Below are 27886 nucleotides of genomic sequence, written 5' to 3' on the forward strand. Positions count from 1 at the left end.
CTTTCAGATGGAAAGACCTTTAGTTCAAATCCTATCCAGGATTTGAGAAACATTCATGACAGAAATTCAAATGAATACAAGTTGGACAGTCTAGGGAGGCACCAAACTTCCTCCCCACCACTTTCTCTTTTCCTCTTCCTGAAACTTTGCTTTTTTTGCACACAACAAAAAACTAGTAAAACTGAAATGTGCGAGTAACAGATATAGCATACCAGTTTCAAGCCTCACCATTGGCTTCTCTTTCTTGCCAAGTTATTCCTAATAATACTTCATAAAATTTCCATTTTTTTTGGTAAATTTCAAAAATTCAATTTTTTTCTTTTAGTCCAAGTCTCACAACCACATACAAATGCACTCCAAACAAATGTTTTCATAAATATTTTTCATATCTCTTTACTTATCTTGCATGTAGCAAATGATCTCTAAGATTTCTTTTGCCATTGTAATTTTCTTCATATTTCTGATTTAGCTCTTCCAACACTTACTCCAGACAAGTGTTAATTTTTGTTGGTTGCAATTTTTCTGCTATCACCAATACCCCTCCCCTTATTCCTATTGAATAAGGGGAATGGTATTGTTGAAATATGAAATAAGGATAAATCATTCTTTCCTTAGACTTTGCTTACAGAAATAAAGCAACTTCGCTTGCAATAATTAAAACGTTACTCCACCAAATACCCTCATGACTGTTCTTGTTGTTTCGTTACAAATTAAATGATATTCAAAACCCAGCAACAGAACCAATTAAATCGTTCTTGCAAGATCCGAAAATACACATAACAGCAGAAAGTATATCGGATGCTTTATTTCTGAATTATGAAAACGTTTCTGAAACTCTGATCATCTTATATCTTGAACAGCCAATGAGGAAGATATGTATATATGGCGTTTGGGGGCGAAGGAAAATTCATACATGGAAAGACTATAATCTTCATTAAATATTACAATGATTGTAATATGGTTTATTTGGTATAAAATTATTTTTAATAAATGATTCCAGTGAAAAAGGACTATATAAATAGTCCTGATTATTGGTACTCTCAAACCTTCATTTAAATTAAAATATTTTTATATTAAAAAACACAAAAACAAATGCTGATAAGTTTAAATTAAAAAGGTTACTTACTCCAGATGTTTATATGTATACACAATCTCAGAACTAGAATATACACTACAGGGTGTTTTCCCTGTTAAATGTCCAGTAGCACAGATGACAACTCAATGTCCGATTCTAGCTTTGGTACAGTGTATGCTTACTCCCCCATTCAACTACATAAGGGTGTCCTTAAAATGGGTATTGCTACAACCAGATACAACTTTTCTTAAAAATCGTTCTGTTGATTTATATACTCCAAAAATAAGAGTCGTATCTTATTTTAATACAGCAATATATTATTTTATTTTAAACCACTGATTAGTTTAGTGCTTATTTCCTTTTCTTGTTCATCCACATCAGCATCTACTGTTACTTGTTCCGCCGGGATGCGTATTCTTCACATCGAGTAGTGCATTTCACTTGGTGTTCAGCTTTTGTGTTGCCGGTTCGGCTGCTGTGTTACGTGTGTGAAGCTACCATAAAACGGGAATTAAAATAAAATGGCACTTTTCAGAGCATTGACGAACAGGCTTGTCGCACATTCCCAGGTACTGTATTCAGATTGATTTTGGAATGAATACTGTATGTAAATTATATCTAAGCATGTTTTACACATAGTGTATGTAATGATTTTTTTCCCCTTCCAATTTTGGAATTGCTCTACCGCCATTGCTTAAGTGCTGGCCTCATAACTTCAGTACGGTTTCTGATTGAATCTAGAAGATCGTAATAAATCTGCTTTAAATCTGAAACATATGCATACCATACAAACAGCGTGGCCTTTCCTCAACTTGGCGCACATGCATTTCTTGGCATGACATCAAAGTATGGATGGAGTTTAAACGTGATATGAACTATGTATGGAAGCAATCGAGGATACTTTTGACGAAATTCCATTTTTATTATATTGAAAACTTCGGAACGTACCGAATTTTATTTCTGCTGTATATATCTTTTTGTGTGCTGGCGCTTAAAATCTCAGCCGACTATTTTTTTTTTTTTTTCTTGCTTCTTCGAACGTTAACTGTTATTCGTGACCATTTAAAAAGCTAAATGAAAATGTGAAACAGTTTATTATTATTTTATTTTTTAAACAGTATGACTTGTATACGGTCATCAAAATTTGTTTAAAATTGATACTTGCACAGGTCATCAAAATTTGTTTAAAATTGATGAATCACGTTAATCAAATAAGAATATACGGAAGACTTTGGGACGTCACGGAGAAGGCTGTAAATGAAAAATAGCATTTCTTGGAACCCCCGAAGCACACCAACCCATCTTATGTATCTTGATGCTTACGTAGCATTCCGTATCTTAGTAAAGAAAAAATGTTTCTCTATAGGAATATCGGTGGAGACCGGTAGAGCGACATAGGTTATAGATATTAGCTATTTCAGGGACTGGCTCATGTTTATAATTATTATTATTATTATGTGACACCTCCAGGGAGTCCAAAGACTCATCGAGGGAGAGTGTGCCAACAGCATCGAACGATTGATCACGTCCAACTACTAACCGCGCTCAACCTTGCTTAAGCTATTAGTAGCAGAGGCTCTACCAATCGACCAACCTTTTGCATATATTGAGTAAATAAATGAATATAAATGAAAAAAGAGCGTGCTGCTTCATAATCTCGCTGGCAGTGTGCGTGTGTGTGCATTCTTACTGCGATTATATCTTCAAAATGCGGTGCCGAACACCACAAGGTATTTTTAATGTGATTATATTTAGCCGATCTCACACGGAAGTAGCAGGTTTTTTTTTTTCCTCTCTTGGATACTAGGGATCTTCATCCCACGCACAGGCAAATCGGCCGTCAGAACATACGCAACTTGAAGACAAAAAATACTTGGTGGTGGTGGTTTTGGCAGATGAGGGTTGATGATAGCAGTGCCTTATTGTTGGTGAGATATGTAGTGGAGCAAAGCAAAGTGTCCTGACATGAGGCCTTGGAGGTATCACATAATAATCTTCTAAAAGTAATGTCTTATTCTCAAATTTTCCCATTAACAACAAAATTCCACTTAACTTGTGCACCCCCTATAGATCTTGACTAAACTTTATGCATCCTTTCCCTTTTAATAAACAGATTTTAATTATGAAATCAAATGTGTTTAATTATATAAAATTTCATAATTAAAACTGTGGGTAATTTTTTTTCCATGTTAGAAAAGCTTTTGATAGAATTGTGGTACCTTCAAACATTTGTGAACATCTTTTTGAAAAAAATTCACAAGCGTAATCTTTAATTTCAAAATGTATGAAGGTGACAAATTAGACTTTTGTTAGTTCTAGTGCTGTCATTTGCTAGCCTATGACCAGCAGAATTACTGATTATATTCTGTGAACCATTAGTATTGGCACTTTCACTGAGAATAGTGAAAAAAAATGGCCAGCCTGGTTAGCGAGTGGTTAGCATATCTGCTTATCAGCCAAAAGGCTTTGGGGCTCGAATCCTGCTGTGGGCATGGATGTTTGTGATTTTCTGTGAAAATACTAGTGGTGGTGGTCGGCGGCAGATGGTGTTGGTGTAGATGATGAAGGTAGTTGGAGTTTTGGGTTGAGAGTTGTGGAGTAGGTGCGCTCCCTCGATGAGTCTTTGGACTCCCTGGAGGTGTTATGTAATAATAATAATAATAATACAGACGTCCATGCGGTTAGCCTAGTGGCTATGCACTTCGCAACCATATGCCTGGGGAAGGAGTGTCCTTGGTTCGATTCCCATCGCCGATGTGAGGAGCTTAAGGATCTTCCTCAGCCATAGCCAAGTTAGCCGGTCTTGGGCATGGACAGCAGGGTTTTTCCTCCAGTTTATCTGGGGGTTTTTTATCCCGCAAGCAGGCAAACTGGCCCTGTGAACACATGAATCTACAGCCATAAATACTTAACCCCCCATGAGGGGGCTCAACTCACCCCAATAGGGACGGGGGAGAAAAGGGAGGAAACTCCATATGAATAAAATAAATAATATAGAATGCCAAGTTTCGACTATCAATAGCCCCCCCCCCTCCCACTTCTTTCACTGACATGACAAACATCAACCATAACATGGTCTTTCACTAGACATTTTGTAGTGTCTGCATATTTAACTTGAATCAGTTTTTTTGAATGTTTTTAGGTTATGCTTTCATGAATTTTGGCTGTAGAAGCCAAATCATTCTAGTGTTTAAGCTTATATGCTGATTCTCCAGCATCGAATAGAGTTTAAGGAAATTAACAACATATTTGTTAATAAATAAAATTCACTTATCCTATTATCAAGGATGAAAAAAATAAAAAAAAATTGTTGTTTTTTTCATCCTTGTAACTGAAGTGTGCCTGCATGTACGTGTCTAATACAAGTGTATTAATCTCTGATGATGCTGATTTGACTTCAGTGAAATATAGAATAATAAGTAAATCATTTTCTTTATTAATAAATACATTGTTAACTTCCTTAAACTGTATACAATACAATCTAAGTTAGATCATTATTTACTTGAACTGTGTCCTTCAAAAAAAGACAGCTATGCGAAGTAAGTTTGGGAGTTGGGAAAGCAATTTATATAGTTGAAAAATGATAAAAATTCGGTTTTATTTCATAGAAAGTGACAGTATATACAAAGAAAAAGTGTGAAAGGATGTATATTAGATAATTGTTTTTTGATAAATTTTACAGGTATAATAGCATGTAGTCTAAGGAATAACTAAACACTACACTTTCAGCAATACTTTGTCATCTTCACGGTGACATCTTATTAAAAAAAAAACTGCATACATTGAAAATAAGCTAGATGTTTTGATGTACATGTTCAGATAAATCCAATAAGACAAATCCTAAGTCTCCTTTTTTTCACCTTTTTACTTGAAAGAATATCTGAAAAGTTTTGCCAAATTTGAAGCTTCTCTGTTTAGGCCAGTATCTGTAAAGTAAAGATTAGAAAAGCAGATGAAATATTACTCAAATGATTCCATAACCAAAAACTTGAATGAAAAAAAAAATGTATGTAGAATGCCATAAAGTACTGTATTAAACAATGAAATATAAAAATAATCGAAATAATAAATGGAAAAAATATAAAAAGTAATTGTCCTCCTCAGGTTGCATTTCTTATAATTAATACATCCTTGTATATTGAATTACATTAATATTACTCTGTGAAATACATTTCACAGAGTAATGTTAGCAATCTTGACTGCTATAGAACCAGTTTTTGGCATTACAAATTGAGATATTGACTGATTGAGACAGCTTTAGTGTTTGATGGTAGATAAAGCAGTTTAACCAGGAAAATTTAAACACTTGTATTAAAGCTAATATAATGATTAGGAACTCATTATATATTGAGAAGCTAAATGAAGATAAGATTATTGTAAAGTGATTGTATGGTGAAAAAATATAAACATTTAGAGAAAGGAACTATTTTAGTATTTTTAAGAATATTACAGTGTTGAATATATATTAATTAGAAAAAGTAGTTAATACTTCCAATATTTTGGCAAAGTCAAACTGCTATCAGAAAATATACTGAATAGTATGTACATGTAGGTACTACATTGGTCAGTGACTGAAGTAGGGCAACCAAAGGTGAGCCTGAAGTCTTAGTGCTCTCTAGTGGGCAAGAATAAGTGTTCTTTACTGCTTGGCTGATGTTCTGAGGATAGCCACTTCCCAAAATTGAGGGAAGATTATATAGAAAATGCTATAATTACACTGCATTGTTGTTTAATCTATTCAAGGAGTTGAATAGTATTTTCTTAACAGCCATGATGCCAGATATTGAGGCATTATAGGCTGAACAAAAAAAAAAAAAAAAAAAAAAAATTTAAACCTAACATATATCAAGCTTCCCTCAGTTCCCCTGAAATATTTTAACATATGCACTGTGTGATCTTATGACAGTTAAAAATAAAATAATCTGTATAATAGTATTCAGAGACTATCTTTATTCATCTCATTTACTGTCAGTGTCTCCAGATACAGTATATCAGTAAACCTTCCCAACCTCCCTCTCATCCTTGAAAAGATAGTTTACAACATGCTGGTGATTTTTTTTTTTTATATAAGGAACAGTTTTGTGACAATCTTTCCTGCTTATATGATTCTAGTGCATAAATTACATATTGCAAACATTTAAAGTGATGCAATTTATAGCATCACTTTTATCATTTATAGCAAGATTTCAAGCAAAACCATTTAACATATCAATAGTCCAGATACATGCACCCACATCTGACAGCACAAATAAGGATGTTGACTTATTTTACAAAGATCTGCCAGAGACAATAGAAACAATACCAAAGCAAGATGTACTAATTATTGAAGGAGATTGGAATGCCAAAGTTGGAATAAATGATGGCTGAGAAAGAGTCATGGGAAAATATGATTTTGGAGAAAGAAATGAATGAGGTGAAAAAATGTTAGAATTTGTTGTGGACCACGAGATGATGATCTGTAACACAAGATTACAGCAAAAGGAGTGTAGAAAATGGACATGGCGATCAAATGATGGGAAAAACCAAGGACATGATTGATATGATTACGATTAAAAGAAGATGGATAACATCAGTACAGCAGTGTAGAAATTTTCAAGGAGTGGATGTAGACTCAGACCATAGTTTAGTGATTGCAAACATCAAGCTGAAATTAAGAAAGAAATATAAATCCCATTATCAGAAACAAAGAGATACAGCAAGAATAAGTGAAGCAGAAATAGGAACAAGGTACAGAACAGTGTTAGAAAAGAAACTTAAAAGTGTGGACAAAGAAAAAAAAATTCAAATCTAAGACTAATAAACAGGATAGAAGGTGAATGAACCAACAGATAATATTAATAATAGGACTATAGCGTTGATGTATATTCTATTTTTTTTTTTTTCCACTAGAGGTCAGGTCAACAATTGTTGTAACAGTTGATCAGTAACTAACAAACCAGATGGATTGTAGTGTAGCTTGTTCTCTGTATATAGTGTATATGCTCCAGAAGATGACCTTGATATAAAGGACGAGATGTTGAATGTAGAGTTTAGTTATATTAAACTAAAGTTTTACTTAAACACAGTAGTTTTCTCCATAATTTTTAAAAATGTATTCGGAGCAAGCCTTAAAGAAAGGTGATAGAAGATTCAGTTGAAGAAACAGTTCCAGAAGACAAGGAAACACTGCAGTTAGTACAAGAGAAAAGAATGTTGAAGATAAGAAGAGATACATCAGAACAAATAGAGGAACAATGTAGAAGAAAGTGTAATGATGTGAAAAAAAGCAGTCAGAAATACGATGAAATGGTTAGAGGCCAATGCAATAATATAGAACAGTACTATGTAGAGCATAAAACAAGGGAGGTAAACAAAATGATTAGAACCATTAATAGAAAGTGGCAACCAAAACAGACCACAATTAAAGATGAAAAAGACAAATTTTATTGATGAAAAACTTTATTCATCAATAAAAGACTTTATTGATGAATAAAGAAAAAATTGTACAGCGGTGGACAAGATACTGTAGTGAGTTATATGAAGAAAAACTAGATTTAGATAGCATTGGGAAGCTGACTGAAGAATTGAAGCAGATATCACCACCCGGTAATGAGTATGATATGGACATTTTAAGAGGAGAGGTAGAAAAAGCAATAGGATGGCTAAAACACAACAAGAGTCCTGGTAACGATAACATCACTGGAGAAATGATTAAATATGGTGGCAATTACAGAAATGCACCAACTATGTAATATGGTATGAAAAGAAGGGAAAATGCCAGAGGAGTGGGTGAAATCAATATTAGTGACATTATACAAGAAAGGAAATAACTTAGAATGTAAAAATTATTGAACAATTTCCTTGACAAGTCATCTTGGTAAAGTGATGATGATGATATTGACAGAAAGATTGAGAACACAATTGGAAGCATACCTTGCAGATGAGCAAGCAGGATTTAGGAAAGATAAAACTACAATTCAACAGATTTTGATTTTCAGAAGGCATTTGACAGTATTGACCAGAAAGTGACATTAGCAGTTCTATAATCCTATATGATAGAAAACTAATAGCTCTATTAAAAGATGTTTATCAGAATGCAGTTGCAGCAGTTAGAATAAATGATGATTTGGAGAAATGGTTAGAACAAACAGGTACTCGACAGGGGGACCCAATATCACCACGCATTTTCATCGCACATTTAGAAAGAGCAATGGACAAACTGAAGGAAGATGTAACAAGAATATCTGTACATGGTATGAGAATTAACAATCCAAATTTGCAGATAACATTGTTATTGTTGAAGAAGACAAAAGAGAACTACAAAAAAAAAAAACACTGAAACAGTTAAATGGGGAAGGGAAGAGATTTGGACTTGTTATGAACTTGGAAAAAACGAAGACAATGGTATTTGGTGAGAAGAACATGAAACAAAAGATACAAGCGGATGGAATTAATATAGAAAATGTATAACAATTCACATATTTGGGAAGTAAAAGGACATATGATTTGTGCTGTAAAAAAGAAATAAAGATCAGGATTGCAAAAGGGAAGAACAAATCTGAAGGCCATGGATAACATCTGGAAAAGCAAAGTGATCAGCCTGCAAACAAAACTAAGAGTACTGGAAACATGCATCTTTAGCAGTGTACTGTATGGATCTGAAACATGGGTAATAAATTAGAAATCAAGAAAAAGAATTTTGGCATTTGAAAGAACTTGTTACAGGAAGATTCTAAGAATAGAAAATCACAAATGAAGAGCTCCATCGGAAGATGCAACCAAAAGAGAATCTATTGCAGAAGATTATAAAACAGAAGCTGCAATTATTTCGACATATCTGTAGAATGAATGAGGACCAGAAGATAGACATTTATGTTTGGTATTATGGATGGTGTAAACAGAAGAGGTAGGCCATACAGAGAATGGGTAGACGACATAAAGGACTAGTGTGGAATGGTGTACGTAACTGTGACACTGTGCACTGGACAAAGAAAGGTGGAAGAAGATGGTGAAGGAGGCATTGGATACTAACAGGCACTAAGCCCATGGCTTGTGATGATGATGAATTTATAGTCTTAAACAAAGATGAACTCTTGCCACTCAACAAAGGTCTAAATTTTGCCGTAGCACCAACATCGATGAACAAACTGGATTTTATTTGTAATATTGGAAGAGGCTTCAGGTTCATCCCAAATAACATAGCAGACAAAATGCATTTAGAAACTGCCAACATTCTAAATATAAGTCATAAGAAAACAATAACAAGTAACTTAATGAAACGTGAATTAACAGTGGTGAAATCATTAAAATCAAATCCGAACATCATAATAACTAGAGCCGATAAAAGAAGTGCCACCATTATTCTAAACAGAACCACCTATTTGGAAAAAATGAATCTGCTAGTCTCGGACAATAGTACATACCAACGTGTTAACTAAGACCCAACCAACAGAATAAAAAAGAAAACAAAGAAACTACTTAAATCTATTACTACATGGCCTAAAGACACAGTTAAAAAACTGTTACCGCTCTATGCTCGTTCCCCGAGAATTTACAGTCTACCAAAAATACACAAACAAAACACACCACTCCAGCCAATAGTCGAAGGTATGGACAGCCCGAATTATCACCTAGCCAAGAAATTAGCAGCAACACTCAAGGTGTTGGTAGGTCATTCCCTCTCCTATATCAGAAACACACAACGCTTCATAAACATAATCAAAGACATCATTACATTAGAAAAATATGATTTATTAGTCAGTTTTGATGTCTCTGCCCTCTTTACGAATGTCCCAATCAATGACACAATACTTCTTTCACAGAACAAATTCCTCCAGATATCATGGCCCTCTTTGTGCATGTAATACGTTCTGGCTATTTTGTTTGGCAAAAGCTTTCTACCTACAAAAAAGAAGGCATGGGCTCGCCATTATCCCCCCCCCCCCCCCATTGCTAACTTTTATATGGAACATTTTGAGCAACATGCTCTAGATTTCTCTCCTTTAAAACCCAAAGTCTGGCTTAGATACGTTGATGATGCTTTCATGATCTGGTCCCATGGCCACTAGACACTTTGCTTTGCCACCTAAACAAACAACACGTACGCATACAATTGAGATTGAAAAACAGAACACACACTTCCGTTTCTAGATACACTTGTCACACGTCTTCCATCTGACAGTTTCCTTCACTGTGTACCAGAAACCGACACATGCTGGCCAATATATACACATAAACTCCTTTCAGGTGGTGGTATATACACATATACCACCACCTAACACAAAAATTAGGTGTCATTAATACTCTAAAAAAACATGGCCACTAGACACTTTGCTTTGCCACCTAAACAAACAACACATACGCATACAATTGAGATTGAAAAACAGAACACACACTTCGGTTTCTAGATACACTAGAAACGGAAGTGTTTCTAGTGTATCTAGAAACTAAATAAAATTTACTCAACTGGTATCCCCCCCCCCACCAATAGAATGGAAAAAAGCAATTGTGATTCCTATCTTTAAGAAAGGTAATAGAGATGACCCTAAAAACTATAGAGGTATCAGTATACTAAATTCATGTTACAAAATATACAGCAGAATCTTAAATAACAAACTAATGAAATATTCCGAAAACTTTATTCTAGAGGTACAAAATGGATTTAGAAAAGGACGATCATGTATAGACCCAGCCTTCTGCCTAAAATTAATAATAGAGAAAAGAGAATATAATTTAGAAACACATATTGCATTTATTGACTTTGAAAAAGCATTTGACAAACATATTATTTAACATATTAAAAGAAAGACAAATACCAAATAATATCCTAAAAGCTATCACAAGTATATATGAAAATAATCAAATACAAATAAGATTAAATCATGAGCTTTCATATACTAGAGATATAAACCAAGGGGTCCGACAGAGATGTCCCCTCTCAGCAACTCTTTTTAATATTTACCTAATTGAAATAATAATAAAATGAAATAAAAATTTCCATCAAGGTATTAAACTTTCTCCTACTGGGAACTTAAACACTCTCCTTTTTGCCGACGACCAAATAATAATTACAAATTCTGAAGATAACTTACAGAAAGCTATTTTAGATCTAAATGAGATAACCAAAGATTACAGTATGATAATATCAACGGAAAAATCAAAAACTATGGCCTTTAAAGGACAAGATCCAGCAAGAACTAAAATAGTATTAGATAACAAGATCTTAGAACAGGTGAATTCATTTAACTACCTAGGATGTATGATCACTTATGAAAATGAAAAAGATATAAACATAAAAATTGCAAAATATTTAAAAATAACAGGAGTAATTAACTCTATATTTAAACCAAACCTAGTTCAAAAACAAACCAGGCTAAAAGTATACAATACATTAGCCCTACCGGTCTTAATGTATGGAAGCGAAATCTGGACAATAAAACAAAAAGACAAACAAAGATTAACAACAGCAGAAATGAAGTTTATGAGAAAAACTGCAAAGTATACCCTATTTGATCACAAAAGAAACGAAGATATTATGAAAGAATTAAACCATCATCAAATTCCTACCATGTACCCTCAAGGGGTGTACAGGATATGACAGTACTACATGAAAAAATTACATCATTACTAACTTCCTATCTATAATTTTCCTCCAAATCTGTCTGTTACTTGTCAAGACTCCAACATTATCAGATCTTATATTTCTATCGTCTAAGGCACTTTGTACAGTATCAATCCACCTATATCTTGGTCTTCCTCTGGGTCGTTTTCCTGCCAACCTAGCAGAGAACACCTGTTTTGCTAATCTTTCCTCGCCCATTCTTTTTAAGTGACCATACCATCCGAGATTAGCTCTGCTAACGCATTCCTGGATGCTGACAATGTCAAGTTCTTTCCTAATATCCTCATTTTTAATATGATATTGCCATTGATGCCATCTGTTCACGCCTCTAATCTTTCTCAGGACTCTCATATCTGCAGTCTCTAGTCTTTGCTCAACTGTTTTACTTCTGACCCAGCTCTCAGATCCATAAGTTAAAATTGGTTTGAACACTGTCTTGTATACAGCTAATTTAGTGTTCAGACTAATTTCTTTCTTATTCCATATGAATTTATTCAATTGACTTCCCACGATACCAGCTTTGCTGATTCTGTTGTCTATTTCTATATTTAGTTTACCATCTTCAGTAAAAATTGTGCCTAAGTAGCTGAAATGTTTTACTTGTTCCACAGGTTCTCCATTCACAACACAGTTGACATTTTCAATGATTCTGCCTATTTTCATTGTCTTTGTCTTTTTATTGCTGACCTTCATACCATATCTATTACAACAGCTATTCAATTTAGTCAGAGAATCTTGCAGACTTGTAGCGGATTTATTTAGAAGTATAACATCATCTGCATAAAGCAAAGAGCTGACATTAACATCTCCAATTTTGATATCAGGTTTAATACCACATTCCTTCATAATGTGATCCATATAGATAATGAATAACAGAGGGGATAATGTACATCCTTGTCTCACACCAGATTTAACATTAAACCATCTTCCTGTACTTCCTTCAATTCTAACTGCTGACTCACAACTCAAATAAAGACTAAGTATTGCTTGATATAATGCCCCATTGACACCATATAACTGCAGCGTATTGATTAGCTTCTCTCTTGGCACCTTGTCATATGCCTTTTCCAAATCGACAAAACTTAAATACAGATCTTTGTTATATTCCCATGCTTTCTCGACTATTTGTCGTAAAGTGAAGATCTGATCCTGGCAGCCTCTATTTGGCCTGAATCCAGCTTGTTCTTCACCAAGCTTTTCTTCCACAATTCTTCTCAACCGTTTCTCAAGTATACTTGCATAGATCTTGCCAGGAACACTCAGTAGGGAAATACCTCTGTAATTCTCACATTCAGTTTTATTTTCCTTTTTATATATGGGTACTATGAGAGCTCTACTCCAATCATCGGGAATTCGTCCCTCTGCCCAGGCTTTCTGAACTATGCAGTGCAGCCACTGTAAGCTCTTATACCAGCATACTTCAGCATTTCTGGTCGAATATTATCTACTCCTGCTGCCTTTCCACATTTCAAGCCTTTGATGGCTTTTTCTACTTCAAGTATGGATATGTATTCCTGACTGCATGCCTGGTCAGTGTTTTTTATCACTGTGCTGTCATCACTGATTGTTTCATTCAGCAGTTTTTCAAAGTAATTACTGCATACTTCAAGGATATCTTTTTCTCCTGTTTTCATTTCACCTTTATCATCTCTAATTCCTTTTACAGCACTCTTTCCTCCATTCCTAAGCTTCTTCAACAACCTCCAGAATATCTTGCCACCTTCTTGATATTTATTTTCTATATTCTTGCCAAAGTCCTCCCATGACTTTTGTTTAGCTAGTTTTACACACTGTTTAGCTTTCTTACATTTGTCTCTGTATTCTGTAAGAGTAAAAGCTGACTTATTTGCCAGGAACTTTTGATATGCTTTCTTCTTTTCCTTCACTGCCTCTTTAACTTCCTGTGTCCACCAGGGAGTTCTGATTTTTTTATCCTTGCATACAACCTCACCACATGCCTCTTTGGCAGAATCAATCAATGTTTCTTTCAGAGTTTGCCACTGAATCTCCAAGGTTTGATTCCTGTTCTCAAACTCTTTCATTTTCTTTTCAATAATATTTCTGTATTTTAGTCTACAGTTCACATCTGAGAGCTGCTCAACTTTTATTCACTTTAAAACTTTCTTACATGTTATTCTTTTCAATATGAAATTCAATTTTATCCTGCTCAAGACTAAATAGTGATCACTTCCAATTTCAAATCCTCTGTACACTCTGGTGTCCTGCACCAGGGAGAAAACATCACTATCAACAGTAACATAGTCAATGAGACTTTTCTTATTCCTAGCCTCTTCTCTCCATGTGAATTTGTGCACATTTTTATGTTGGAACATGGTGTTAGTAATAACCAGTCCATGTCCTGAGCAGAAATCCAACAGATATTTGCCATTATTATTAGCTTTGCTCTTTTCTCCAAATTTTCCCAAAATATTTTTGTATGTCTCACAATTATTTACTACTCTGCTGTTTAGATCCCCAACAAGGACCAACTTTTCCTTTTTCATTGTGTCAGTTGCTTTTTCTAAAGCCTCAAAAAATTCCTCCACTTCTACCTTTGTAGAACCTTCTGTGGGACCATAGGCACAAATAAGTCTCATTGTCCAGTTCCCCATTCTCATATTTGCCCACATTACTCTACTTGAGACTGACTGCCATTCAAGAAGATTAGCCTCGTATTTTGTGTTGAATACTATGGCTACTCCTTCTTTTCCTTGATTGTCATTGCCTGAATATAACATTTTGTATTTATTGCTCAGAAAAATCTCACCAGTTTTGGTCTTTTTTGTTTCAGTCACCCCTATTATGTCGATCTGGTACTTATCTAATTCCTCAGCTAGCTCCATTTCTTTGCCATTCAGGCTTCTTACGTTGATAGTACCGATCTTTAACTCTAGTGATGTTGAGTTGGGGTTTGTTTTCAGATTTGTTCCAGTAGCTGACTTTTCGCTGTTCGCCCTGGTTCCCTGGCGAAAACAACGGGGGCCTTGTTTAACCGGGCGACGCCCCAGCCGGCATGAAATTTTGTCATGTTGTACCATCATTTTTTATTTTGGTTTAACCAATAAGAATACAATTTGGTCGGCTAAATCCCAAATTGCCAGCCCATCCTCGTTCGTTCAGTATCAAAGTAGATACCCAACAGGGTGCACCACGAGAAGATGAGGATTGGACATTAGGTCAGAAGCCCTGGTCGGTTCTCCGCATTCCTTTAAAGGCTATGTGGAGGTCTCCTCTCAGTTATACAGCTTTGATCCTTAAACCAAGAACCAATAATTGAAAAAATTAAAAAATATAAACATATATGGATGGAACACGTTCAAAGAATGAAAACAGAAAGATTACCAAAACAAGCCTTAAAGTACAAACCATTAGGAAAAAGAAAACCAGGATGTCTTTTTAAACAATTCAACGATGACTTCTAAGGCCGGAACAGGCCATACTAGGCCTAAATCCTTGATACGTATGATGATGACTTCAGCACAAGATTGATAGAATTCTTTTAGGTTGTCTTTAACTTGCAGAGCCAGTTTCTTTTCTTACTTGGACTCAGCTTTCTGTACAACACATGTGATTCTTCTGGCTTGCTGCTTATAATTATCATAAAACAGACATCATCCTTATGCACACTGTATTCCTTCCACATCATCTTTTTCTTATGAATCTCTTGCTTAATAAGATTACACATCCATTTGACCCCTATTCTATTTATTCTTCAAACTCTAGGACACATTCTGATATTGCATCATTTAAGTATTTTTGAAACACTTCCTATCCAACAACTGATACCATGGCATAGAACCCAGCATACTCCTCAGGTGCTCATAATTCCCTGCTTTGTAGTTCAGCATATATGAATGGAACATTCATACATGCCAAACCTTTTCTGAATGGAACATTCATCAACTTACTCACTTCTCAAGTGAGTATCGCATGATCACCATCACCAACCAGAGGCAGAATAGTTGCATCTTTAACCTAAACCCTCCCCTCTGACACAGTCAGATCAAACATCCCTTGACTAGTTATGTGTAGAGTGTGTAATATAAATTATTTAGTACAGTAATCAACATATCGATTACTAGATGCACTTCTGGGATTTTGCCTTCAGAATACAGTCATAAGAACATTACTATTACGTGACACATCCAGAGATAGTCCAAGGACTCGTGGGAGGCGATGGTGCATCCAACTCAGTCTTCCCTAGTTAATCCTCCAACTAAAACACTACTACCATCAGCACACAATGGCGTCAACCATCTATGACACAAATAGGATTTTTGTCTGTAAATTGCATGTGCTCTAATGATTGATTTGCCTGCACATGGAATGAAAAATGAGTTTCCAGGAGGGAAAAAAACTTGGATCCCCTCTGTATGAGATCACTTAACTCACCTTCAGTTGAAAAAAAAAAAAAAAAAAAAAGCTCATATAAAGGTTCCTCACATCGCAACAAAAATTGCAATCTAACTTTTCCAATCAACGGTGCAGACAAATTTTCTTTCAATTGTGCTATAGAGGTCCTAAAACTTTCGTCTTTTTGGTTTAAAAGACATTAATTTGAGAATGAAAGAATATTAATGAACCCTTTAGCTTCTGGCGAGCTAGTCAGTCTTGGGCAGAGGTGACTTCCCCCTCTTTGGATGTGAATTGGATGTGCCTCGTTTATTGTGTGTGGAAAAAAAATTGCAAATTCCAGTCATGTGACAAGCATAAAAATTTATGCATGTCACTTGATTCACATTTTGAAATTGTAACTTTTTTTAGTTGAAATTAATAGTACCTTCATGTAGTATCTTATGAGAAAGTCGTCTGTCTTGTAATACCAATTGTTTGTTAAAACATCAAATTTATTGAGTGATCACAAGTAGCATTTAATTTTTTATTTAGACATTATACTGCTATACACAAAAGTAAGTGCTTTATAAGTAATCTCATCTCATCTTCCTTTTACCCTCTTTTACCTTGCAGTGTCGAGGGTTTATTAATCATCGGACCTCAAACTGTTCACAGGATAACGTGGTCAATCCTACACCCTGTGTATCCTATTTCTGTAGTGTTGAGTTCTCAAGGCCGGTTTGCCTGCTTTGTGGGATGAAAAACTCCAGGATAAACTGGGTAAAAAAACCCTAATGTCCACGCCCAAGACCAGCTAACTTGGCTATGACTGAGGAAGATCTTTCAGCCCCTCATGTCTCCGATGGGATTCGAACCGAGGACACTCCTTCCCCAGGCATATGGTTGCAAAGCGCACAGCCACTAGGCTAACTGTCCGGATGTGCGTTATGAGTTGGAAAATATATTCCGTTCAGATTGGCTGACCTTGGAAGCCTTGCATTGTATTGATGCCTTTATCCTATGTGTCAACTTACCCTTCACTTTTTAAAAAAAAAAAAAAATTGTCTGATATAAAAGACAGATGAAATTTAATAGCATTTAGTGCAACAATGGTGGTATAATAAAGCATTGGATAAAAATGTCTAGAATAAGAAAAAAAAAAATACAGTGATACATCATCAAATTCCTGCCGTGTACAGGATATGATAGTACTACATGAAAAGTTTACATCATTAACTTCCTATGTACAATTTTCCTCCAAATCAGTCTGTTACTTGTCAAGACTCCAACATTATCAGATCTTATAATTCTATTGTCTAAGGCACTTTGTATCATATCGATCCACCTATATCTTGGTCTTCCTCTGGGTCGCTTTCCTGCCAACCTAACAGAGATCACTTGTTTTACTAATCTTTCCTCGCCCATTCTGTATAAGTGACCATGTCACCTGAGATTAGCTCTGCTAACGCATTCCTGGATGCTGACAATGTCAAGTTCTTTCCTAATATCCTCGTTTTTAATATGATATTGCCATTGATGCCATCTGTTCACACCTCTAATCTTTCTCAGGACTCTCATATCTGCGGTCTCTAGTCTTTGGTCAAGTGTTTTACTTCTGACCCAGCTCTCAGATCCATAAGTTAAAACTGGTTTGAACACTGTCTTGTATACAGCTAATTTAGTGTTCCGACTAATTTCTCTCTTATTCCATATGAATTTATTCAATTGACTTCCCACCATACCAGCTTTGCTGATTCTGTTGTCTATTTCTATGTTTAATTTACCATCTTCAGTAAAAATTGTGCCTAAGTAGCTGAAATGTTTTACTTGTTCCACATGTAAAAGATCTTCCTCCGTTCACAACGCAGTTGACATTTTCAACGATTCTTTGTCTTTTTATTGCTGATCATAACTATTACAAGAGGTATTCAATTTAGTCAGAGAACCTTGATTGTCAGAGAATCCCAAATTGCCAGCCCATCCTCGTTCATTCATTATCCAGGTAGATAGCCAACAGGGTGCACCACGAGAAGGTGAGGATTGAACATTAGGTCAGAAGTCCTGGTCGGTTCTCTGCATTCCTTTAAAGGCTATGTGGAGGTCTCCTTTCAGTTATACAGCTTGAAGTTATACCCTTAAGCACGCCGATACCGTGATACTAATGAGAAGTTCATAATGATGGTCATTGTTTATTAATGTTCTAGGCCAGTGATGGCGAACCTATGACATGCATGTCAGCACTTACACACCTTGGATGTTGAAAAATATTGGTATTCTGATGAAAAAACTTGCGATAAATCATGTAAGATCGCTCTCAGTTAAGCCAAAGGTATCTTTTGGTTCATTGAAAGAATTATATTTTATAGTTAGCCTATTTCTATTTTATTTTGTAGTTAGAGCTAAAGCTCTTCTAGCAATTTTCTCTTCTACATACTCTTTGAAACTCTATTTTCTGACTTAAATAATATCAAATCAAAAGGGAGAAATAGATTGAGCAATGATATGAGCACTGCCTGTGTAGCATTAAAATGTACACACTATAGCCCTTCTGTAAAACAACTTTCTTCCAGTACTCAGCAACAGAAAAGTCATTAAAGTTAATGTAAGTTTGTAATTTCACTTTATTAAATTAATTGTATAATATGAATTCATAGATTTTATATCAATGTCATATTAAATAAATTGCCTAATATGATATGTATAAGTCACCATCTATGATTATGTAGTTAAATTTATAATGCATGTATGCAAGTGGCACATCAAAAAGTCAATATTTAAAAAAAAAAAAGATGTTTGCCACACCTGGGGAAAAAGGTTTACTATCACTGTTCTAGGCTAATTAATGTAATGCTCTCCTTACATCCTTCATTGCTTCAGCATATTTCTACAGTTGCAATCACTGGTTTATTATCTGACCTCCATGGAGTCAGAGACTCATCATGGAGATACACACTATCATATACCAAACTCATCCAACCTTACCTTTACACTGATTGTGTCTGCATTCACAATACACTAACCAGTCACTAACCACTCTCCATGTAAAGAACCTGCTCACATCCTCCTTATACAGTTTCCAGGGATAGCCTCTTGTTTTCTACACCTCCCCACCCTCCCATTTTATGAAAAACTTCCATGTCAACCTGATAACAATCCCTGACTAACTTTGTCTCAATCATATCCTCCTCCTACTCATGAGGCTTTGAAATTTACATTCTCTCAATCTGTTCTCATACTCCACTTTCCAAAGACCACTGACCACCTTTGTGAATCTTCTCTGGATCCTTTCTAACATATCCTCGTCTCACCATGAAAACCCAGTAACCAAATCTGTGCACAGTGTATTTCAGTATGCCAGTCACACATATTACTGAAATTGAGAATTGACCATTGCTTGCTATTGTATGCTTAGTGGTTTTTGTTATTAATATTGTACTTTCACAATTTTAATCCCCCATCACTTAGGAATGTGTGCTAATCAAAATTAATTTTATGTTCCATATGTAACTGATTGAAATTCTGAATTTTTTTTTTTTTTTTTTCATGAGGATAGTCTATTCAGTTGTTTGCTGATGATGGAAAGTTGGGTAGAGTAATAGATAATCAAGGTGATGTAAATGGGAATGTTCTACTTTCAATAGTACATTGATATGTTGCATTGCCTCTTTTTCTGACACCATCCTCAGAGTGGGTCGACACTACAGCCACATATTGTAAAAATGTTGCACATTTTTTTTAAACCAAGTAACAGAGCAGAATGTTTAATTACTCTTCTGTTATAAAATGAATTCGTGACATATCAGGAGGATTACCTAGACATTTTAAAAATTGCTCAGCATATATATATATATACAGGGTGTTCGGGATAAATTTGACATATTTATAATTAATTATATTTTTCCGTAAGTTACATGTATTAACACACACTTCTCTTCATTTAAAAGTTTGGACCCTTCTTCATTCATATACAAGATGTCAGAAAGGATGGATAGCTGGAACCCACCTGAATCATGGAAGAGAATAACTTGTATCATGATGATTCGTGCCCGCCATCAAAATAAGGATATTACGACTGCTGCCCAATGCTCCCTGAATACAGTAAAAACAATCAGGCATGAACTAGAGACTTGCAATGGTGACTACGAGGATGTAGCAAGAAGAAAGATCCCTAGCAGACGATCTGATTGCGTTCGTACAGCAGAATTCCTCGCAAATCTGCAGGAACAGGTGTTGAAGAACCCTGGCATTGGAATTCGGGCTTTGTTCGTGGAGTTGCTAACTGTAGTCAAGCCCTGGATAACAAGGGTAGCCAATGGTAGGCCGTATGTGTGGCAGCAGGATTCGGCCCCTTGCCACACCTCTGGGAAAAGTCAAAAATGGTTGTCTGAAAATTTCTACGACTTCACCAGTCCAAATGTTTGGCCTCCAAACTCCCCAGACCTTAACCCCATGGACTATTTTGTATGGGGCGCAGTTGAAAAAGACACCAATCGCACTTCCAGTAATACAAAAGCCCAGTTAATGGATAAAATTAAAACAGTTTTTGTGGCCCTTCCCAGGGAGACTGTAGCATCAGCTTGTTCGAGGTTCCGAAGCAGAATTGAAGCTGTGATCGATGCTAATGGTGGTTATTTTGAGTAAATCTTGTTGATAGTATTGTAATTAACTCTGCCTGTAATGTTTTTTTGTCAATTCATTAAATTTAATAGATACAAAGAAGATTTTCTTTTTCCTTACGAAACTGTCAAATTTATCCCGAACACCCTGTATATATACACACACACACACACACACACACACACACACACTATGTAGTTATGAAAGCCACTTTGAGGCCAGAGAAATACATCCAGAACAAGTAATAATTGCTATTATAAACTCCTGTTTTAAAATGTTTTTGTTGGAACTTTGAAGTATTAATACTGGTAAAGCTGGTCAAAAAGAGATTTCAGGAATAGGTGGATAAGTATATGATCCTCTGAGAGACAATGTGACTTTGTGAAGAGTCAGTCATGCCTTTAGTAATTCACTACTACTACTACTTATAATAGTGACAGCTGAGTTGGATAAAGCAAATGGCTACATGCTTCTGCAGGATTTTGCAAAGGTATTTGACAGAATATTACATGGAACTCTGTTACACAAATTAGAACAAATAGGGATGAATATGACACTGGTTAGGTGGATAAGAGGGTGGCTGATGGACAGATACCAAAAAGTAGTATATGGATAAGATCCATATACTACTTTTTGGTAGTATATGGATCCAGGTGACTAGTGTTGTGCCACAAGTGTGCTAGGACTACTGTTGTTTAATTTGTACTTAAATGATATAGGAAATAATTTGAAGAGAGACATTCAGTGGTTTGATGATGGAAAGTTGGGTAAAGTAATAGTTAATCAAGGCAATGTAGAGTGCTTGCAAGACAATTTAAATAAGCTGACAGTATGGGCAAAAGATAATGGGTATCAGTTTAATGTAGAGTTAAATATAAAGTTATGCATTTTGGGATAAATCACTCTCAAGCTGTGTTGATGAACTGTACTCCAGGAAATAGATGAAGCTGGGGATTATTTAAGGGTGGTTGCAGACAGTTGAAATTGAGAGTATATCGTTAAGGTTGGTAAGCTAGCTCAAAAGATTATTTAGCTATTGAAGAACACACGAGTAGAGATAATGTTCCTCTTTATTATGCTTTAATGTGTCTACATCTGGATTACTGTGCTCAGGTCTGGTCTCTTGGGGATGGATTCAGAGGAAGCAACAAGATGGTGAGTGGTCTGTAGAATGTTGCATTGCCTTTTTTTCTGACACCATCCTGTGAGCATAGATTGAGGATGTGTGGATTGCAGAAGTAGGTTGAGGGGAAAAAGAGGGGGATATGATAAAAACATTCAAGTTACCTAAAGGGTTTTATAGGATTAATGCAGGGTAAATGTTTCAGAACTTAGCTAGGGGGGAGCAGAACAAGAGGTTATTCCCTGAAGTTGAGTAAGGTTGTGCTTAGTGGGGTGTGAGGACTAGATTTTTCACTTGAGTGGGTGAATGAATGGAATGGGTTGCCAGTGTCAGTTGTGAGCACTTTTTTAATTGATTCAAGAAGAAATATAATAGATAATGTGAATTGTTTGGGTCTCTCACAATGAGTCTTCAGTTCCCATACAATAATTATTATTTTGAACTGTGTAACTCTTAGCATTATCATTATGAAATTCATTATTTCAAAAAACTTTACAGATAGCAATGAAAACTACTGTAATGGGAAAATGGAGGAAATATCCACTTTTCATCAGGAAAATTAGAATGTAGCTTTAGCATTGCTTAATTTTATTGTAGGCATCTTGCAAAGAGAAAAAAAGTAAGCCTCATCTTTATGTAATAAAGTATCATATAAAAATGTACTTCCCACATGATTTCATAGACTTCTTGATATTAACCTACTTTTATAGTAGCTATGTTGATAATGTAATTATTTTAATTCAGTAAATTTCCTCTCATTTTTGAACATCCTCATCTTACTGGTCTTATTGGAAACCAGCCCAGTTTGTTTTGAGGTCAAGGATTAATTTTCTCCGTGGTTCTTTTCACTTTTCCCTAGATACAGTTCATAGTTAAGTTTTTAATTTAACTTTATTTTTTAAAAGTATTAACTTATATACTGTAATTACTTACAATAGCATGAATTTATAAGTAATCTGTTAAAAAGCAAGTAATATTTTGACCATAATTTTTTTAGCTGTGCATTTGGTATAAAACCACAAATAGTTTAGTCTTTGTAACAGTAGTCTAGTTTGTTCTTAGAATCTTCAAAATTATTTAATATTTTATCTTTAGGAATGTGTTGAGGAGGGGGAGATTTATCTATTAAGAACACTTGGATTGTTTTTAGTATATTGATCTATATATAACTGAATTAAATATTTTCATTACATAATTGTACAAAATTCATCTTTACCTTTCACTGCATTACAAATGACAGTCCAGTGGGGAACAGAACTCACTTTTTTCTTTTTACTAAGCACTAAGTAAATTCTCTGGAAATCATGAGGAAAATGTTCAACACTCTGAGACTAATTCCAGTACCTTCTTAGTAGCATTCTTCTGACGTACTAGTAGACAGTACTATCTAATCCTTGTTTTTCTGCACTTTTTTTTAATCTGTTCCTCATTGGTTGTCTGTACTCCAGACAGAATTTAAACTATCAGTTTCTGTAAACATTTGTTAACCTACAGTATGTACTTTACTTCTGCTACAGTGTTGATAGAATGGAATGCTCAGTATCTGAGTGATTTGTGAGGCTGATAATCTAAGTGGGGAAGAGTCACTATCACCCTGATAGGCCAAGACCTGGGGTCAAAGTGTCAGTTTACAGTGGAGTTATATAACTCCCACCTACTGGCAGTTTTCTGTTGGTTTCTCTTTGTTTTGGATATTCTCTCAGCTTTCTGTTGGATTTATTCTATCCTGTGCCAAATAATAATTTGCAGACATGTATAAGAAACTTGTAATTTAAAATATATATATATATATTTAGAGTATATCTTAATATAAAATATTCTATAGCTTTTCATAGGATAGACTCACTGAATAAATATGAGCACTAGAAAATCAATAGAAAAATATTTTGGCCTGTTAAAAAATATAATGCACAGTAAAATAGATTGCATAAACAGGTGTTAGTATATGTATTTTTAAATACATTTCTAATTAAATACTACTACCATAATCCATTTTCAGCTACAAGGATATAACAGAAATGAAACCCATGTCGTTGCAGCATAAACAAAAGAAAACACTTAGAATATCAGCATTTATCATAAAAATACTTCAATTTTTGGAAGAAGCAATAAAAATGTTCTTAAATTTATACTGTAGGCAATTTTGCCACTAATCCTTTTTTTAAACTTCAACTCAGAAAAATAACATCTGTAAACTAACAAAAGTTAAAGCTACCTGGCACTTGTTTAAATATAAAAGCTGACAAATGCTGGATAAAGTAATGGAACTATTTTGGCTGTGTTCACCAATAGGCTTTTATTCATTCATTCATTCGTTATATCCATTTTCCCATATATATTGGATATTTTTAATCTCTCTCTCTCTCTCTCTCTCTCTCTCTGCATTTATCTTGTTGTGGCCTAATAATTGCAAACTGGAAATCGACATTAATTTAATAATTTCAGGTGAAAGTGATCATTGTCACATAATTCATTTGTTTTGGAGTGATAAATTTCCAAAGTAAAGGTTTATCAGTGAACATAAAAGAAATTGAAATGGTTAGTTATAAATAGTGATGTGCTAGAATAATAAGTGTTATAGTTTAGGGCTATTTCTTAAGAAGTGATTTTAACATCCCAACACACTCGGAGGTTTTGCAATACTAGGGAATGTCAGCTGTGCAAAATTACATAAAATTTGGTTTATACATGCTGTCTTAGCATGTATTATTAATATTATTACATGACATCTCCAATAGTATATGTTATTAGACAAGAAATTATCTTCTTGTTTTAATCCTGTACCTAAAGCAATCAAATAGTTTGCATGTGACAGCACTTTAAAAAAAGTGCTGTTCATCATAGGAATTCCAGATTGGAGAACTCTCATTGTTCCATCTATTTTATAAAAAAAAAAAAAAAAAAAAGGAAGATTTATGCTAGCATGCTTGAAAAGAGGCTGAGAAAAATTCTGGAAGAGAAACTAGGAAAAGAACAAGCTGGATTCATGCCAAATAGAGGTTACCAGGATCAGATTTTCTCATTACGACAAGAGTTGAGAAATCATGGAAATAGGACAAGGATCTATACTTAAGTTTTGTAAATCTGGAAATGGTATATGACAAGGTGCCCAGGGAAAAGATTTTCAAAACATTCTGTGTAATGTTCCATTTCCTCCATATAACTAGTATAAGTAAATATAGACAATACATAGTCTATATTTAAATTGTAAGTCAACAGCTAGAATTGAAGAGAATACTGGAAGATGGTTTGCTGTAAAATCAGGTGTAAGAGAAGGTTAGACATTATCTCTACTCTTATTCATCATCTATATGAATTGCATAATGAAAGAAAGTAGCTTAAACCTGATGTTAGAATTAGAGATATCACTTAGCTCCTTGTTTTATGCAGATGCTGTACTTCTGAACACATCCAGTCCATTCATGTTGGAGGTTTAATGGAATATTATCAGCACCGAGAAAGGATTAAAACAAATTTTAATGCTTCCAAATGTTTTGGATATAACCCACAGATCTCCTGGAAAAAACCGCTATGCTCCACCATAGTAAATTCAAAAAAGAAAGACTGTTCTTTGAATCTGCATCTGCACTCAGGAATCAACCTAATTGAAACAAATATGGTTGCATAAAACTTCCCAAAATTTGAGAAACATTAATTATCAGAGATCCCTCTTTACATCCTAGGCCACCTGCAAATGTCCATAGAGGGTGCACCACCTAGATATAGGACTTTAGTTTCACTCACTGTTGTATTGTATTTGTGTGTCTTGTTACAAAAAGTATTTTGTAATCCCTGAAGATGTCTCTGTGACTCGCACGAAATTTTGGAAGCATTAAAATTTGTTTTAATCCTTTCTCAGTGCTGATAATATTCTATTAAACCTCCAACATGAATTCTTCACAGCACTTAAGCCTCAACACAGGAACACATCCAGTGTAAGTCTCCAGGATTCTTTAACTAAATTGAATAACATTTGCAACAAACTTGCCATGAAAATCAGCAATAAAAAGATCAAAACTGTGAAAATAGCCAGGAACATAGAAAACGTCAGCTGTATTCTGAATTGAAATCCTATAAAACAAGTAAAATATTTCAGCTTTTTAGGCACAGTTTTTAGTGAATCTGGTAAGTTAAATCTGAAAATAGACAACGAATGAGCAAAGCTGGTATGTTAGGGAGCCAGTTGAATAACTTTATATGGAATAAGAGAGAAATTAGCCAAATCACTAAACGAGCAGTATACAAGACGTCATTCAAACCAGTTTTAAGTTATGGTGGATCTTAGAGTTGGGTTAGAAATAAAGCACACTTGATCAAAGATTAAGACCATAGATATGAAAGTGCTGAGAAAGATTTAAAGCTTCACACAATTCAAAAAATTTGAATTGTGTCAATGGTGTGAGAAGCAAGGTCTGAACCTTCAGGAGGATTGTCTAAAAGTGGCAAGTGAGAAAACAGTGAATTAGTTAAAGCATGGTTTTAATGATCTTTGGTTGTCAGTGGGGAACCTGCAGTAAGTCCTTTAACTCCATGGAGGTTTTTTTTTTGACAGGAGCAGAATCTGATCTTTCAAGCACATGTGAATACCCTTATCAAAAGCAAGTGAAGTTAATATACTATAATCCTTTCCAGCTAAGAAAGGTAAATAGGACCGGTTATGTTTCGCTGAATTACATGTGTTTGGATAATTGATAATGGGAGTTTCACTTTTAGTGGTCAATTGTTTTACTTTTCCTGCAGTTTTATAATAATCCTAGATTACTGTGAATGTAAGCATGTGCATACATATAATTGCAATTTTGTTTCTTAATGAGGTTTTTTTTTCTTTCTTTGCAGAAAAGTCTTGCACCTTTATCTGTTCTAAACAGGAATGTTTCTGACTCAACCGTAAGTATGCACATTTTTATATCTTTGTATAATGTATATTACATGAAGTGCTTTTTAACTCCAAAGTACAGAATATAAGATCAGCTGATCACTCTGACATCAATTGAACTGTTTTATATCAGGAACACAGTTCTTTTTTAATCATAATTATCATTGTCGTACTAGAGTTTAATTAATAAAAGAAACATCCTCAACTGTTTTTGTTTGTTAGAGCAAAGACTGCTGATAAATTGCAAAAGAAATTGAAGTGCCTGAAAACAGGCAGTCTTAAATACCATAAAAAGTTGGAGTTTGGAACCATTAGAATAAATTTAATTTTTGTGTTAAAAGGACACTTGTGAAACACAAGGCATTGATCTGATGAACTAATGTTTGACAGATCCTAACTTTTGGTAATATCAGTGTGTGTGTGTGTGTGTGTGTGTGTGTGTGTGTGTGTGTGTGTGTGTGTGTGTGTGTGTGTGTGTGTGTGTGTGTCCCTATGTTGGTATTTTTTCTGTAGACTGAAAACCGAAGGTTGTCAACTAGGTTGTAGTTGTATTAAAATGAAAGAGTTAAGGGGGGAAAAAAAGACAAGCGTAGTCTCTCAAAGATGAATTGACTTTGATAAATTGTGGTAAACTTTTAAAGGAAGGTTTATAATTTGTTAACAAAAAGTACTAGGCTGAAAAAGAAGGAAAAAAAATCGTCACTCAGCAGAACAATATGGAAAGATGGGGGGGGGGGGGAGGTGCAAAGATCTGCAGCTCAGATTGTTGCAAATATTGATGAGAGTAAGAAAATTGAAGGATAAACTTTCCTAAATAACTCAAGTAGACTGTAAAATAGAAGACTGTAAAATATGAAATTATATCCAAACTATATACTATCTTGTGTCTTATTTTTTAAATAAAAGATACAAGATATTGTATTCAGGCTGATGAAGAGGGAAAGGAAGAAAAAAAATAGCTGTAGTATTCTATACTAAACATGAAGATAATCATCATATATGGCAAACAGTTTTAAGTAGTGATGTGGGCAAACATCAGAAGAGGGAAGTGGACTCTGAGACTTGTATATATGGTCCAAAGAAGTATTCTACCGCTGAATAAGTGGAAGGAATTTTAATTCACTAGAGATGATAGTTGACATCATCAGTCCATGTTGAAGATTTAAACAGCAGAGTAGGAAACAAATACTGGACATAAAATGTGTTGGGAAAAGTTTAAAGAAAAAAAAGCAAAGCAAGTAATCGTAGTAGAAAATATTC

At 34.7% G+C, this 27886-nt stretch overlaps 2 protein-coding genes and 1 long non-coding RNA gene across 3 annotated transcripts in view; 1 reads left to right on the forward strand and 2 right to left on the reverse strand.

The window, feature by feature from the left end:
* Positions 1-1498, reverse strand: part of LOC150105581 (secernin-2-like) — a 196241-nt gene extending 194743 nt beyond the window's left edge. Inside the window, exon 1 of the mRNA XM_090394262.1 lies at positions 1127-1498. The gene's annotated coding sequence lies outside the window, so the exon portion shown is untranslated. The remainder of the gene's footprint in view (positions 1-1126) is intronic.
* kdn (citrate synthase) overlaps positions 1492-27886 on the forward strand; it is a 205035-nt gene continuing 178640 nt past the window's right edge. Inside the window, exons 1-2 of the mRNA XM_090394261.1 lie at positions 1492-1644; positions 26587-26637. Of these exons, the coding sequence (XP_090250387.1) occupies positions 1597-1644; positions 26587-26637 (99 nt within the window). The 5' untranslated portion in view covers positions 1492-1596. The remainder of the gene's footprint in view (positions 1645-26586; positions 26638-27886) is intronic.
* Positions 4654-23298, reverse strand: LOC150105584 (uncharacterized). Its single transcript, XR_016548490.1, has 2 exons — positions 22967-23298; positions 4654-5001 (listed from the first exon to the last, which is right to left on the reverse strand). It is a non-coding gene; the product is annotated as an uncharacterized LOC150105584 (long non-coding RNA).

Source organism: Typopeltis vanoorti, chromosome 6, assembly GCF_054136105.1.
Source record: "Typopeltis vanoorti isolate ZY-2024b chromosome 6, IOZ_Tvanoo_1.0, whole genome shotgun sequence".
NCBI classification, from domain to species: Eukaryota; Metazoa; Arthropoda; class Arachnida; order Uropygi; family Thelyphonidae; genus Typopeltis; species Typopeltis vanoorti.